This window comes from Callithrix jacchus, chromosome 11 (assembly GCF_049354715.1).
Source record: "Callithrix jacchus isolate 240 chromosome 11, calJac240_pri, whole genome shotgun sequence".
NCBI classification, from domain to species: domain Eukaryota; kingdom Metazoa; phylum Chordata; class Mammalia; order Primates; family Cebidae; genus Callithrix; species Callithrix jacchus.
In genome coordinates this window covers 100,346,220-100,363,770 of record NC_133512.1, presented here as the reverse complement: position 1 = coordinate 100,363,770, position 17,551 = coordinate 100,346,220, and the positions used below count along the sequence as shown (strand labels likewise).

The following is a 17,551-nucleotide window of genomic DNA, read 5'->3' as shown; positions in this document are numbered from 1 at the left end:
AATAGCATTCACAGCAACCTGTATGGCATATCTGAACATCAAATTCTTTATTCAATATCTATTGTTGCATAACATAGCACCTGAAAATTAATTTCAAACCATGATGAATATATATTACTTCTCCTGGGCCTCTCCAGAAGACTGCATATGGCATAGTGGTTGACTTTCCACAAAGTAAGCAATATCAGAGACTAAGTTGGAAATAAGCTTGAGAAGTCACATACTCCCACCACTTGCAGAGTTTTCTATTGTTCACAGAAGTCAAGCCTAATTGATTATAGAAGGGGACAACAAAGGTTGTGAAATCAGGAGGCAGAGCTTAATGATGTCCCTCTTGGAATATGTAAAGATAATAAAAAATTAATAAATATGTAGTATTTTGTCCTATAATTATCTTCTCCTAGAACATATCTCCTATTGGAAAATAAAAGGACTTGACCATTTCAAGCTTCAAAATTACTAAGATTCAACAGAACATTGTTATGAGTGACTGCTGAAGGCTTGTTTTACAATCTTAATTATCTCCAATTTTTAGTAATTGGTGTTTATGCAGCTGCTGTGCTTCAGAGTAGCTTTTATTTTCACAGATAGATCCATTCATTTTGAAATCTTTCAAAGGTAGTGTGGATATGGTGAGACTCCCAATTATTAAAAAAAAAAAAAAAAAGCCAGAAACAAATGAGTCTTCTTAAGAGTGGTCAGTAAGCTACAACTGGATGTTTTCTCTCTGCTAAGTTTAGATATTACACTCTATTCAATTTTTTCTTGATTAAGCAATTGAAAATCATGTGTGCATACAACTCATCTAAACAGATCATTTATCTAAAATTAGCATCTTTCTGAAGGGACTAAGTGAAAATGAAAAAAAATATGGCTGACTAGAAAATACACACACACACACACACGTACCATATATTAACATTAAAATAGAGCCTTATATTGATTTTTCTAAGTCAAGAAACTAATTCAAATACAATCCTGTTTTTATACAGTATTGTGTTAATGGAAAATAATATATACCTCTGTGACTAACCCGTAAAGGAGATTAAAATGACAGTTAGTGGACTTTAAATATTGTAATCCATTAATGAAGAGAGAAAGGTTTCTGCTATACTAAACTACTAACCTTAGTAATAAAAAATAGAATAGCATATCACTTAATGGCTGATATAATTTGGCTGTGACCCCACCTTAATCTCATCTTGAATTGTAGTTCCCATAATCCCCACATGTCATGGGAGGGACCCACCCAGAGGTAATTCTATCATTTTATGATAGTGAGTTCTCATGATAACTGATGGTTTTATAAAGATCTTTTCCCCATTTTGCTCGACACTTCTCCTTGCTGCTGCCATGTGAGGAAGGACACGTTTGCTTTCCCTTCTTCCATAATTATAAGTTTCCTGAGTAAGTTTCCTAAGTAACTTACTTCCATAATTGTAAGTTTCCATAATTCTCCAGATATTCTGAACTGTGACTCAATTAAACCTCTTTTCTTTATAAATCACCCAGCCTCGGGCATGTTTTTATTAGCAACATGAGAACAGGCTAATATAATGGCCAATTTCTGTTTTTATTGAAAATTCGCTTTTATCTGTTTATGGTGTATTTGGTTCCAACCTATTTTATATAAATAGTTTGCTGTTGCAAATGTAATAGATGAAGTGAATGTGTGAATAACTTTAGATTTGTAAGCAGACAGATTAGTACAGTTTAAATTTTCCCAGTAGGCAGATTTGGTGTGTTGAGCAACATGTGAAGTAGAAGCTTTCGGGACTTTCTGGAGATACTTAATGGGATTGAAAAATGTCATTCTCTTATGGCCTACACATTTTCAATCCACAATGCATGTTTCTACCCAATTATGCATGTTTCTCTTAAAAAGATATGATAGTAATTGATTTGCGATCTCTCAAAGTTATTTAACAATAAACTCTTAATATCTGATTTCAAAATTGTTGTGTGTATTCTATTTCCTAATAGAATCAGCAGTATTTACTGTGTGTGTGTGTTTGTGTTTATTCTTGTTATTTACTCTTTTAATTTTAGTTCCATCTGTTATTATGTACTAGTATTTATACTATATCATGGTATATTATTTATAACATATTATGTATAAGATATATATTCAAAGTAGGGTGGGAGACCTTTATGCCTAAATTTATTTCCTTATAATGTTCCCCTGGATTTTATAAATTAAAAAAGCATCTGTAATGCAAATATTTCCTTGTAATGAATTACACACTGATCTACTTTACTTCATAATAGTAAGTTTAGCTTATTTGACATCTCAATAACAGGCAATAGGGAATTAAGAAAATAGAAATAAACATCAAAGATACAAGAAGAAGGAAGTTGGATGGTTGGGAAAGTTCTAAAGCTTTGTGTCCTAATCTCTGAGGGCTGGCTCAGCAGAGGAAGCATAACAGTGAGTCTTTGACAGCAGAGGGACAGAAAGATGTGAGAGTGAGAAAGAAGATGTCAAAAGAGAAAATTTGAGTGACAGAAGACCCCAGAGGCAAACATTGACCTGGTAACCCATTACATTCAACCCTGACTTCTTCCTCTGTAATAATCGCACTTTCTTAAAAAACTTTCTTCTTCGACACTGAATATAACATGAGCAAGGATCAGAGAAAAGGTAGTTGGATGCAATGCCTGTGGTCAGGTAAAATACCCACAAGAATTTTAGTGAAGCATACTGTACACCCGATTTACATTCCCATTTCTTCTGTTTCACAGGTTTTCTGAACCAGATGAATAACTCAAGTCACTCTGTTCTTCAGCCTTCATTCCAAGGATGCATGCAGCTCATTCAAGTGGATGATCAACTTGTAAATTTATATGAAGTGGCACAAAGGAAGCCAGGAAGTTTTGCAAATGTCAGCATTGACATGTGTGCGATCATAGACAGGTAAATGATTTTTCCATCCTACCTCACATTGTCCAAACTTTCCAAACCTATGTTTCTGTTGAGAGACCAGTGAAGACGCCAAAAGAAAAAATAAAGATTAAAGAAACACAGGTAAGGTGGGAATTACCATTCAAAATATGTATTGTAGTATATTTGTGGTATTAGCTGTGACGATGTTTATGTTTGTATGTGGATATATGTATATATGATAAAACACATTGTGGGGTTGCATTTGTTCAACAGCCTTCAATCAGAGAATCTGAGCTTTAAACAAGTAGTTTTGTAAGCAACAGCCGTGTGGTAGAGAAACTCTGAGAGTTGATTTTCGGTTTTGCTTTCTATGTCTACAAGCAGAAGTGTCCATTCTCTTTCTGTCTCAATCATGACTTGGCCTCTACATGTTCCCTCCAAAACCCACTTCTGAAGAAAAAGGAATATTACAAAACTGTCAGTGGGCAATATGGATATTTATGAAGCATAATATTTAGAGTAACTGATTCAGCTTACAAAATACACATATTAAAATATAACAAAATCAAATCTTTATTGGTTTTGCAAATCTGAGAAGAATTTTTAATAAAAACTTTTATTGTATTCTCACACAGTGGAAAGACGCAACTTTTATGTGAAATATTATGATTGTACTGCATACACTACCTTAGCATACTTCTAGAAAGTGTCTTTCATTCCACTATGAAAAAGTTTGATTTTGAGATGTTTTTGTCTCCAAACAGACCATATATGGTTTGACATTAACCTAGTGAATTTATGTGATTTTCTAAAATATATACAAATCTTTTGTGGAAGAACTATCATATTCTGAAAACTCATTTTATTAATTTTGTGTTTTGAGAAGATAAAAGTTCTTTTTTTTTTTCTCATTATCTCAGTTATCCAAGTAGGTGAAAGTTCTTAAGTTTTGAAATAAGATATTAATCCTATCTCACTTCTGACCACAACAAAATGTTTAAGCCTTTAACAAATTTATTTTATTCACGAGGAAATACTTTAAGAAGTCACTCAATAATGAATTTTACAAACATATAAAATAATCTATTTTGAAGTAAGTCTGCTTCCATATAATCTGAGTAAAATGGCGTTCCTGTGAATGGTACATTACAGTTTATGGTGACTATACAATATAACTATTATAAAGGCTTCACGTGTTTGTAATAAGACTTTATGACATAGTATGCTGCTTATTTATATTCATGTATGCAAATACTGATCTTAGTAGCCTAAATGGTTTATATCTAAATAGAATAGTGAACAATTTTAATGGAAATAGACTCCTAATTTTTGAGCCATTAATAATGTATCAGCTATTATTTCTGCCTAGAGCAAGTGGCAGCAATAATCAGAAAAGCTGAGATGAATGTTTTAGAGATCATTTGTTCTTATTTGAGATAATTACATTTTATAATTGTTTTATACAAAAAAATTCTTCATAATAGCTGTGGAGTTTTTTAGTGTCTACTCTTTTTTTCAGATCAGTAGCTGTGATGATACAATAATGTCATTACCTCTTTCAGCTTTGTAAATGGGCTGGATAATGTGTTACTGTTTCTCTCCAAACATCGTGTTCCTGGGCATTGTATATGGTTTGCTACTAAAGAACGAAGGGTGATGTGTTGAGATATTAATGTTTTCTTCCAAAGGAGACAGGAATTAAATTGGCCCCAAAAGAATGAATGAGATTTTGGTAAATGAAGAAAATGTAGGATGATACTCCTGGTGGGAAGTCCAACACAAGGGATGGTATAGAAAAGAGAATACGGGGCCAGGCACAGTGGCTCAAGCCTGTAATTCCAGCACTTTGGGAGGCCGGGGCAGGTGGATCATGAGGTCAAGAGATTGAGACCATCCTGGTCAACAGGGAGAAACCCCGTCTCTACTAAAAATACAAAAAATTAGCTGGGCATGGTGGTACATGCCTGTAATCCCAACTACTCAGAAGGCTAAGGCAGAAGAATTGCCTGAACCCAGGCGGCGGATGTTGCGGTGAGCAGAGATCGCGCCATTGCACTCCAGCCTGGGTAACAGAGCGAAACTCCAACTCAAAAAAAAAAAAAAAAAAAAAAACAAGAAAGAAAGTAAGAAAAAGAAAGAGAGCACGTATTTCGATTTTTCGCAGATACAAAGATAAACAAAATATATATATATATTTTTTTTTTTGCCAAAATGGGTCAGGCCCAATATTCATCTTGCAAAGTTTCCTGTAGCTAAAAGAACAAAGTTCACACCTTTCTTTTTCTTTAGGATGACAAATGAGAGGATTAGCTGCAGGGAAGTAGTCACCTGTGACACATCTCCATGCATTTTCTAAACCCATTATGGAACCTATTTTTAGCTTATCCTGTTTTTTAAGGCAACAACATCTGTACATGAAATAGCAATGTGTGAAACAGCAGATTCCTTTAGCCACCTAAAATGTTCCCTATTCAAAACCTTAAGCGTGGAGTGTTGTACTTGCATAGGTGTGAGACAGGACTATTTTTACTTCACTTAAACCACTGAAGAGTGTGTTGACAGTATCACCGTTCATCTGTAACTTTTCAGGTAAAAGTACCAGTGGTTTTAATTTGTCCTCATAGAGCAGTGATGTATCCAGATAAGCCTTTAACAATACACCCACCCCCAGCACATCTCTGCTTGATTCTTTCTCCTAAGACTTTGCTTATCTACAACTTTCTCCTCACTAAGACTACTGCTTATCTACAACTTTCTTTTCAGATTACCCAGATTCTCCAAAAAGAAGCCTACATTGGTTCTTTCTTACTTTTCTCCTTCCCATTACCAGCTTGATTGATTTGAGAGTTATTTTTGAGAGAGGAAGAAAAGAAGTATAAATGAGAACATAGGTTTAAAAAAAATAGAAGAGCTACACAAGCCTGACTTTTATAAAACATTTGGAGATAATAGTCACAGCTGCAGTGATTCGATGAGCAGAACTTAGGGAAACAGTTAGGGGAAGATGGTTCTGAAGGAGTGTTTCTGTGTTGTATTGGAATACCCTATGATTTGAACTTTCTTTTTTGCTTTGTGTGTGGATTTGCATGTGGCTTGTTTTGCTCACATGTTTATTTTCCGAACACAGCTTTGAATCAAGGAAAGAGCAAGCATGACAAGCTATAGAATTATGCATTCGATATTTATTTTCTGAGTGCATACTAGATGTCAAGCTATTCTAGACACTTGGAATAAATCCTTGAATAGGAAAGATAAAGAGGATTGAAAATTCTAGGGTCACATGGTGGAGGAAAGGGAGGACAGATGACAAACTAGAATTAACAAGTAAATAATCTAGTAAGTGAGAAGGAAAAAAATTATGGGTAAAATTACTAAAGCAAAGTCAAGAGGACTGGATGTCAGTAGATCAAGGAGTTGATTTGTGGTTTAAATAGGTTGATCAGGATAAGCCTCCACTGAAAATATTAGTGCAAGACTCGAAAGAGGTAACTGAATGTACTAACGCAGGGAAAGAACATTTGATCCAGAGATCACAGACAACAAAAGAGTCGTTTGTGTGATCCAGGATCAGTATGGAAGCCAGGGTGACAAGTTTAAGAGGTCAAAAATAATTGAAGGAATAGAGAGCAGAACAAGCCCTGCAGACTTGTGGGTTATTGTAAGGGTGTAGCCTTTATTTTGGAGAAATACAGGAGCATTTGTAGCTCTGAATAGAGCAACATGATGTAGCTCACATCTTAAAAGGATGAATCTGGGCTGTGGGAGCAAGAAAGCTAGAAGCAGGAGGCTAACTAAAACAATGCCATTGTAATCCAGGTGACAGATGCTTGTAGCGTAGACCAGGGTAGTGAGATGTAGTGAGATGAAGTAATGAGACTTGGCAATTGCCCCATTTCTGCAACTAGAAGTAGTGAGAAGCGGTCAATTCTGAATATATTTTGGAGGCAGAGTCAGTAGAGTTCCTTGACAAATTAGATATGGAATGTGAGAGAAATAGAGAAAATAGGGATAAATCCAAATGATTTGGTAAGAGCAGCAGGAAGAAAGGAGATGCCATCTCCTCAGATTGAGAAGGCTAGTCACAGAAGAGATTAGTCAAGGGGGCTAAAGAAAAAGTAAGTCAGAAATTCAATGTTGGACATGAGTTGAAACGTCTCCTGGACATCTAAGTAGAAGCATCAAGAAGACAGTTGGATATATGTGTGTAACGAGCCTGGGTCTGTAGGTTACACAATAAACCTCTGTATCTGACAGAAGCCGTTTTGTGTAACTATTGAGGGTCTTTGGTATCTTTAGCTACATTTCATAAGCAGTCATAGAACTGGAAGGGGCAGTGGTGTGGGAAGTGGGCGGGAAGTGCCCTCTAACAATGGAAGCTGCTAGCTTGAGCCCCTCAGTGATATTCTGCTCTTACAGAGGCAGATTGTCATCAAACCTTCAGTTACTAAAACATTCTCTGAGAATGGTAAAATACCCAGAGATAACACTTTTGTTTCTCTTTGCATTGTTGCTTTCTTTTATTCATTCCTAGAATCCTTACATTACTGACGGCTTGTGGCAAACATTTTGAGAGTCCTGATTCAGCTCTTCTCAATCTTTTTCTCTCCAGCCTCCTTTCAGGTGTGAAAACCTGAGAGCCCAAACCTTCAGAAACATTCTTTGAGCCAAAGTTAGGTTCATTCACTTCCTCCCTCAAGACAGATTCATGAGGAGAACCATAGGACATTTCAAACTGGGGGTAGGGATGGGGAGGGATGGACACTGGGGAGAGTCAGGGAGGGTATCAAGGGCTGGAATGAGTCAGTTCTTGCAGGTATTGGTTAGAATTTCTAAACTAGGTGAGTTGCTACAACAGACATTGGCCTTAGAACTTGTGAATTGGTGTAGAGTTATTGTTTGATTTGATTTTCTGTGACTGTAGCCAGGATGCATGGGTAAGAAGAAGCTGATGTTCACATATTTTGAGCTTAATTAGGTGGTGATCATGCTTGGTTTGACAATATTTTTCTCTTTTGTGAGTAATAGTTAAGTCCATTTTGCATTTGTGCTTTCTATTTCAATCCTAAGAGCACTCTTCACAGCTCAGCTGCCAGAGGAACATTTTTTTTACCTTATACTAGGCAGAAGCAGAGATGAGACACCATCCTGGCTGCTGAGAGCCAAGCAGAAGTCAGCTGTGCTGTTCTTGGGAAAGCTTTTTTTCTCCTGACACAGTTGCCTCTTGCTCTCCTCCGTCCTTGGTTAAATGAGACCTTATTGCCCAGAGCTGTAGGGTCAAAAAAAACCATAGATCAAGCAGCCACTGATACAAATTTGTATGTGAAAAATATCAACTATGATTTATTTAAGTAATTATGAGTTAAGTTTTACTTTTCTTGGAGCCAGAAGCACCTGCCTTTTCCCTAGCCTCCACTTCTAAAATTAACCAGTACCATCATTTTACCAGAATACAGAAGAACAAATTCCCAAATATGGAAATGACTTTGAAAGAAAAGATGATACATTTATTTTGGAGTGTATTAAGTTACATTTTAGTGACGTCCCCTAGAGATTGGAATTTGGGGATGATATAGCTGTTTAGAGGCCAAAGCAAATTCATATTGTTAAAGTCAGCACTAGTAAAAAGTGGTTCATTAAAACTAGAATACTCTGCTCTTTCCTGCTACCTCCCTTGTAAATATATTAAAAATACATTAAGAAACAAAATCAGTAAGCATCCCAGATAACACAGAGAGTGGAAAAGGAAATGCAAATGTCCCAACTTAAACACAGCCTACAAAATTACCACTTGAGAAATTGTGAATAGACTAGATCCTATTCCAGAGCTAGCAATTAAATCTTCATTAGATTTCTGGATGAAGTATATAATCACAGACTTGGGTTTTTTTGTTTTTTGCTTTTTTTTTTTTAATTGAATGGTTCATTTTCAAGAACATCTATCCAGTTTGTTTTTTCTTTGAAAGAAAATGATAAATGAACTTTTATAAGAACATTTAAATGAGGGTTAGGTAGATGAGAAATGAAAATATATCAAAACTAAATTGACTCTGTTGAAAAGGTGAATGAAAGCAGTCAAAAAGGATGAACAGACACTTTTCAAAAGAAGACATATATGAGGCCAACAAACATATGAAAAAATGCTCATCATCTCTGGTCATTAGAGAAATGCAAATCAAAACCACACTGAGATACCATCTCATGCCAGTTAGAATGGCAATCATTAAAAAATCGAGAGTCAACAGATGCTGGAGAGGATGTGGAGAAATAGGAACACTTTTACACTGTTGCTGGGAGTGTAAAATAATTCAACCATTGTAGAAGAAAGTACAGCAATTCCTCAAGGACCTAGAAGTAGAAATTCCATTTGACCCAGCAATCCCATTTTTGGATATATACCCAAAGGACTATAAATGGTTCCATTATGAAGACACAGGCACACATATGTTTGCTGCAGCACTGTTTACAATAGCAAAGACCTAGAACCAACCCAGATGCCCACTGACGATAGACTGGACAAGGAAAATGTGGCACATATACACCATGGAGTACTATGTAGCCATAATAACGATGAGTTCATGTCCTTTGTAGGGACATGGATGAAACTGGAAACCATCATTCTCTTGTGTCAGAAAACTGACACAAGAACAGAAAATCAAACACCACATGTTCCCACTCACAGGCAGGTGTTGAACAATGAGAACACATGGACACAGGGAGGGGAGCATTATATACTGGGGTCTGTTGGGTGGGGTGGGGAGGGAAAGGGGGATGGGAGAAGAGATAACATGGGAGAAATTACAGATATAGGTAATGGGGGGATGGCGGCAGCAAAACACCTTGCCATGTATGTACCTATGCAACAATCCTGCATGATCTGCACATGTACCCCAGAACCTAAAGTAAAATTTAAAAAAAAAATTAAAGAAGGATGATATGGTATGACTCTGTATTCTCACCCAAATCTCAATTTGATTTGTAATCACCATGTGACAGGGTAGGGGACTGGTGGGAGGGGAATGGATCATGGGGTTGATTTCCCCCTTGCTGTTCTCATGATAGCGAGTGAGTTCTCATGAGATCTGATAGTTTAAAAGTGTGGCACTTTTCCCTTCATTCACTCCCTCCTGCTGCCATGTAAGACGTGCCTTGCCTCCTCTTGCTTTCTCCCATAATTATAAGTTTCCTGAGGCCTCCTGAGCCATGCAGGACTGTGAGTCATTAAACCTCTTTTCTTTATAAATTGCCCAGTCTCAGGCAGTTCTTTATAGCAGAACTATGAAAATGGACTAATACAAAGGAGGTCATGAGTTTCTATAAAAGCAGGTTTAAAATTTGCATTTATAACTTAGATGAAGAAAACTTATAACATTTATCATTTTCTAAAATTTGTCTTCATTCGCTAAGTCCCCATTTCTGGTCCATAGCAGCAAAGATAAATACTTGAACACATACATATTGGTACCGTAATCACTCCATTCTGTGTCTAGTCAGTCAACATGGGAGTCGATCTCAACCAAAGGGAAACTTCCTTTGTAGCTGTCAAGAGTTCTCCCAGACAACCTAGCATGGCTTGGGTTGGGGTCAGCTTGTGCAATACCACTTCACCACAGGGGTGGGGTCTGTCCCACCTGCTCCACTGAGGTTCCCTCTGAGCTCCCTGAGAGTCCCCAGCCTGGTTTGTCGTCAGGGTCCCACCTCTGTCCCTGCCACCCACTATCATGACAGCTGTTCCTGCTGGCCTTCGGATATGACATGGCTATTGCTGGACTTAGGATCTGGGATCTGTGTAAGGTGACAGCCATTTCTGGCATGTCTGAGTCCCTTTTGGTTTTAGCATTGAGAGTCCTGCATCTGGAGAAAGCCCTCAGTTCTGGGTAAACTAGGATGGTTGGTAACTATACACTCTATGTCTTTTTTCCCCTAACACCTTCATCTGATCTATCAGCCAACTAAGCACTGGATAGGCCCTATAAAGACACACAGTGATTTCTATATCTTTTGGAGACAATATACAAGCTGAAATGAATCATGGCATATGTGTTGCTGGGGAGAGGTTAGGCAATGGGGAGTGCACTCCTTAGGCTGCACTCCCATGCTCCAGCATGCCATCTCTCCGTATCTGCTTAGCACAGCCACTCAGCCTGACATGAGGCTGTCTGTACAGTAGACCCTCAGAGGCCATTATTGGATTCCTAAGTCTCTGTTGTATAAACCAAATATAAAATTCTAAGCCCTCAAACTGACTGATGGACCCTTCCCTAAGCCAAGAATATTCCAAATAATCCTAAAAAAAAAAAAAAAAAAATCAAGCCTGTAATCCCAGCACTTTGGGAGGCCAAGGCGAGTGGATCATGAGGTCAAGAGATCAAGACCATCCTGGTCAACATGGTGAAACCCTGTCTCTACTAAAAATACAAAAAATTAGCTGGGCATGGTGGTGCGTGCCTGTAATCCCAGCTACTCAGAAGGCTGAGGCAGGAGAATTGCCTGAACCCAGGAGGCGGAAGTTGCAGTGAGCCAAGATCCCGCCATTGCACTTCAGCCTGAGTAACAAGAGCAAAACTCCGTCTCAAAAAAAACTAGTTTAGGCCATGATGGGAAGTGGAGGTCAGACATGCCTCACAAACATCAGCACAGAGGCCTTAAGACGGACAGAACAGTCTCTTTAAGTCTGATAAGAAACATTGACAATCCATTCTCTCTGATGCCTACTATCTGGAGGCTTCATCTGCATGATCAAAGTGTGGTCCCCACAACCCTTTATGCTAACCCAGACTTTTGTTTCTATTAATTCCAAATCTTTAAATAATAACTCTTTCACCCAGTTGCCAATCGGAAAATATTTAAATCTACCTATAATCTGAAAGTTCCTGCTTTGAGTTGTCCCGCCTTTCCAGATGGAACCAACGTGCATCTTACGTGTATTGATTGTTGTCTCATGTCTCCCTAAAACATATAAACCCAAGCTGTACCCCAACCACCTTGGCCACATGTCATCAGATCTTCCTGAGGAAGTGTCATGGGAACATCCTTAACCTTGGCAAAATAAACCAAATTGACTGAGACTTCTTCTCAGTTACTTTTTTTAGTTTATGGATGGGGTTGATTCAGTCAACAAATACTTATTGAAGATCACACCAACCAGTAGACAGAACCTCCTGGGACTGAATGCTGAGGTATTGAAGGGAAGATGATTGATCAGACTCTACACTGTTTTAACACTTGTTTGGCTGTTTGGCTTGTATGTCTTAATGCTTAAAGTGCCTGATTTGCTCTCAAAAATATAGCTTTTTTCTATCAAAAGCTTCTTGAGATTTTTGTTGTTGTTTGAGATGCAGTTTTGCTCTTGCTGCCAAGGCTGGAGTGCAGCGGCGTGATCTCAACTCACCGCAACCTCCCCCTGCCAGGTTTAAGCAATCCTCTGGCCTCAGTTTCCAGAGTAGCTGGGATTACAGGCATTCACCACCATGCCCAACTAATTTTGTATTTTTTGTAGAGACCGGGTTTCTCCGTGCTGGTCAGGCTGGTCTTTGAATTCCTGACCACAGGTGATCCGCCTGCCTTGGCATCCCAAAGTGCTGGGATTACAGGCGTGAGCAACCGTGCCTGGCCCCTTCTTGGTTTTAGACTACTTTGACAAAATTAAGTTCACATGTTAACTTTTTGTTTCAGCCTAGAGTCTAGAGGTGAATGCTCCTAGAACCCACTTTGTATAATAAATGTCATTGACCCCCCGGTAAGACAGGCATAGTGTAAGAAAAAAAAAATTGAAGAAAAAGAAGCAAAACCAAAAGTTTGACTTAAAATGCCTCAGAACTGTATCTACCATAGTAAAGGGAAGGCCTGTCTCACAAATATTAATGTTCTATAGTGATGGTGGTTTTTATGTCAGATTTCCTTTCTCTTTCACTTGAATCTTGCTGACTCTCAACTGCCGCCCCTAGGTCTGACACCTCCTTTTTTTCATACATTTCCAGGTTGGCCACCTCCTTCTCTTTCTTCTCTAGGAATGTTAATGTCTACAGTTAGGCTGGTGTCAAACCCTGCTAGCGCTTCTCTTACATTGGGAAATATTTTGTCTTTTACCATTAGGTGCTTATTTCATTGCGCACACTGTAGGCTTCTGGAAATACTTTACTTTCACTCGTGATAATTATTGATAAGGGGTAGAGGGGGCAGAAAGTCTTCCAGATAAATTCACATTATTCAGAACTCTATGCTTGCTCAATCCTGACATCGTTGTGAATGTGATCCCATCAAACTACAAATCATCAAAAACAGGTTGGCTGAAGCTAATTCTGAAAGGACTTGAGCCAACAAGTAATTTTCCAGAAGTGAAACTGAATTTCCTTTTGGGGACTATGCTTTGGACCAAAGCTCTCACATCCTAAGATCTAATCCCCGACTGAAACGTATAGCAAAACTTCCGTTTTCTCACAGGGTAATCCTATTGTGATTCTTTCAGGTAGATATGTTCATGTTATCCCTTCCCCTTGACTCAGTTTATTTCTGCCTTGGATTCCATTTATCTTAGGTTCCAAATCGCTGTGTTCCTTCTTGGTTTGTGATACATGAAACTACTGGCAATTTCTGAAAAGTCCCATTTTCTCATGCTAAATCTGACTTGTTTGTAATATTAGATGTATGACTCTTTATTTAAACTTTCTTGGCCTTCCATGCTAACCCCAGTCTCTCGTTTGATCGTTAGCTTTGTTATCAAAATAATTTGGTTTCCTTTAGAAGGGAAGAGCTTCCTGTTTATACATAAACATTTAAGTCATGGGCATCTGTCTAGTACAAAAGCCTCAGCTCAATTACCTAAAAGTATCACATACCCAGGCAAAGCCATGTTCAAGTCAGTCGCCTCTCTGAAGTGATTTCAAAATATTTTTATTTTTAAGTACAAATAGAATACTAGAGTGACAAAAACATATTAAAAAAAGAAAGGGTAGTGAAATGCCAAGGGGGATAACTCTCCTAAGAAATAAAGGAAAAGAAAAAAGTCGAATTAGCCATTTTAAGATTCAACGGCAGCTGTATTCTTCTTTGATGCATTGCATGTATTAGGACAAAAGAAAACTATATTTGCTTTTGGCGTGGCATATAGCTGTGCTTTGACATTTAAATCCCAAGGAAGGCTTAGTGCATAAAAGTAATGTCAGAAAAACAGTTATATGTTTGAAAATAAGAAGAAAGGAAATAGATAAATAATTTTAACACGTAGCTAAATCAACTACGGAGAGATTTAAATAAGTCATTCGATTTTGTTTCTTGCTTTTTATATCATATTACCCGCAAAATAAAAATAATAGCGATTGCTTTAAAACACATTTAAAATATCTTTCTTAACAAGTGCTTTCTTCTTAAAATAATTGTTTTCGTCCATTACTTGGATACATTGCAGAATTGTGATTTCACACTAAGAATTCGTTTAACCCCTAATACTCTCCCCTAAACCAGCATTACAGACTGATGGACAAGCACCATTCCTTCTGTAAAATAGCGGGAGTGATACAGCTTGATGAAGGGGAATCTGGAGCTGGTAGGACATTATCCTTCATTTGCTGTATGCTCCATAACATACGGTTTGGGAGTCCGTTGTTCATTCCCGAAAATGTGTATGCAAGTCATACTTGTTACTGTAATAACATGGTTTAATTAAGTGCTAAGTATATTTTCAAATGAGTAGAGACAGAAACAAATAATGGTTTCTGGTAAAATCAATTGTTAAAGTTTTAGAAAGACACGTGGCTCAAAACAGACACAAAATTACAAGTTTATGTGTGGGCCAGGCAACTATAAACATTTGCAGAGATTCATAAAGCCCAAGGTGAACTCACTCGAATTAACTGGTAACTTTAGTTTTCACTGCACTTGAAGAAATGAAAAATGAAAAATGAGAGTGATACTATGTGGAAATGGTTTGATAGAAAGGCCAGAGGATTAACTACAGACTTCAAATAGGTGAACCCATACCCAAAGACCCTAGAGTAATTCCGTCTGACAATGAGTCATTGACTTGACATCATGTAGGTTTTCAGTTAGATTAAAATGGTTGAGGTGTGTATATTTTTAGTGACATTTCTTTACTGGATTTGCATTGAAGACTTCTACCGTTCCCCAATCTGAATAAAAGGAGAGATCATTTTTTCTTCTTGCTTTCTCTATTTGAGAAGTCTTTGCCTTCCAAATAATAAAGAGAAAAAAGAAAAATAAAGGAAAAGGAAGGAAAGGAAAGGAAAAAGAGGAGAGGAGGACTATCTATGACATCACATTGTTATCTAAGGTTTATTAGTATAAGGCCCTTTTACTTTCATTAAAATAAAAGGAGTAAAAATTTACAGTGGTGTTTGTTATAGCATTTGAAAATAACACTTAGTTTGAAATTTTTTCTTTAGTATTTAAATGATCTATAAACTGAAAGGAGAGGAGTCAGAGATTTTTCTATTCCAAAGAAAAGCAGTTTTACACCGATGAGGTTGCCATCATTTTCATTTTGTTCATTAAAAACATGTCTTTCCTCTTTGTGTAGTTGTATCTATACTTCCCAGAAATTAGTTTTAAGAGGGCAACAATCATAGTTTTTCAGATAGCAGGGTCTAAAATTCTCACAGCACCCACTGCCATGTTAGAGATAAGTACTTTGCTGTCTTTGCCTGTGAATTTATTGAGGAATATTAGAATTTGAATATTATTTTGTTTACCAAATCCTGCTTATATCACAAAGAATATTACATGAGCAAGAAAGGAATTCAGATGGAAGGGTTGAGGAATATGTGCATGTTTATTTGAAATGGTTTTGAAAAATGAATCTGTAACAAATTTTAACAAACAAATTATGATATCTGAAACGGGTGTCTTCATCCATAAACATTGATTTAAATACACCATTTTCTACAATTATGATAAAGATAAGCCCCCTAAGTACCAGACAATACTTGTGTATAGAATTAACTTTGTTTACCTTCAACAAGTCTTGCCTCTTAAACTTTTACTCTGATAGTTTCATGAGTTTTGCTTCTTTGGCATAGTCCCAGACAGGCTTCATTAACATGAAATTTATGTTCAAACACACTTCAGTGAAGACCCCCCCTCCCCAGGAAGTTAGACAGACGTGACAGAAAAGTGCGTTGCATTTTCAAAACATTTTAGACATTGGAAAATTAAAGAAGAAATTTTCAAGTGACATTTTCTAAGTTGCAAATACCATACACATGAAGGCAAGTTTCTTTCACATAGTTCTGATAGGACATTTGTTAATCTCCTATGAAGGTCAAGGCACTGTTACTAATCTACACAAAGAGAAAACCAGAAGTTACAGAATAGGATCTTGTCTCCCAAAACATGTGCTAATGTAGCCATGAAGAGAGTAAACATTCACAAGAAGCATTAAAACCATGTTAAGAAGCATGTCACCATGTACTTCTTAATCATTACAGATAATGATTTCTATAGAAAATCAATGAGGTGAAAAAATCACTATGAACTTTGTGGTTGATGAAAACTTCATAAAAGAAGTAGTTGAAACGTTAGAAGAACTTTAGCCTCAGATGATGGGAAAGAAAGGCAGGAACGTGCCAGGCAAAAGCAGAGACATGAGCAGAAGTGTGGAGGCGCAGATAACCATGTCACATTTCTGAAACAGTTGAGAGATCATCGAAACAACAGCAGCATGTTTGTGTAGGGGAGTCATGGAAAAGTTGAAAAAATCTATTTTTCACTTATTCATTTATCCATTAATTCTACAATCGTTCATTAATTATATACCATGTGTCCAAGGACAGTTTTAGCCTTGATGAATAAGATGTAAACTTATGGACTCCTCTACTCTCTTACTGATTTATAACAGAGTTCAGCAGCAAAAACACACACACACACCCCACCCCCACATTATTGTTGAAAAAAAAAAAAAACCTCACGAATGCTAAAATCAAGGTATACACAAGGGGTCTTATGTCTATTTCTCCCTGGGATCTAGGCTGGGATGGAGATAGCAGTTTAAGGCACATGCTATAGCCATTCCAGATGATTGGAAAGTACACGAGTGTGAATGACTTCGGTAAGCACAGTAAACTCAAGGAGTTACAGTAAGTTCTTTCAGAGATTGGCAGCTACTAGTGAGGGAAGATGTGAAGCTAGGAATTTAGGGAGAACCAAATGAAAAATGACTTTGCATATTTTTTGCCTATTAAAAAGACCGTAACTTATCCTTTGGGCTATGAACAACCATTGAAGGATTTTCAGGGAAATCAAGTATTACATTACTAACATTTTGCTCTGATTACCTGGGTAGAGGTGATGAGATCTGTACTATTGCAGTGGCAGAAGAAACAGGTTAAAAAAAAAAAAAGGCCGGGCGCGGTGGCTGAAGCCTGTAACCCCAGCACTTTGGGAGGCCAAGGCGGGTGGATCAAGAGGTCAAGAGATGGAGACCATCCTGGTCAACATGGTGAAACCCCGTCTCTACTAAAAATACAAAAAATTAGCTGGGCATGGTGGTGCGTGCCTGTGATCCCAGCTACTCAGGAGGCTGAGGCAGGAGAATTGCCTGAACCCAGGAGGCGGAGGTTGTGGTGAGCAGAGATCGCACCATTGCACTCCAGCCTGGGTAACAAGAGCGAAACTCCGTCTCAAAAAAAAAAAAAAAAAAAAACCAGGTTAAAAAAA

The 17,551-nt window shown here is 37.5% G+C and overlaps 1 protein-coding gene across 1 annotated transcript in view; it reads left to right on the top strand.

The window, feature by feature from the left end:
* Window positions 1–17,551, top strand: part of CNTNAP2 (contactin associated protein 2) — a 2,303,447-nt gene that overhangs the window by 1,261,722 nt on the left and 1,024,174 nt on the right. Inside the window, exon 11 of the mRNA XM_078343568.1 lies at window positions 2,743–2,914. Coding sequence (XP_078199694.1) covers window positions 2,743–2,914 — 172 coding nt within the window. The remainder of the gene's footprint in view (window positions 1–2,742; window positions 2,915–17,551) is intronic.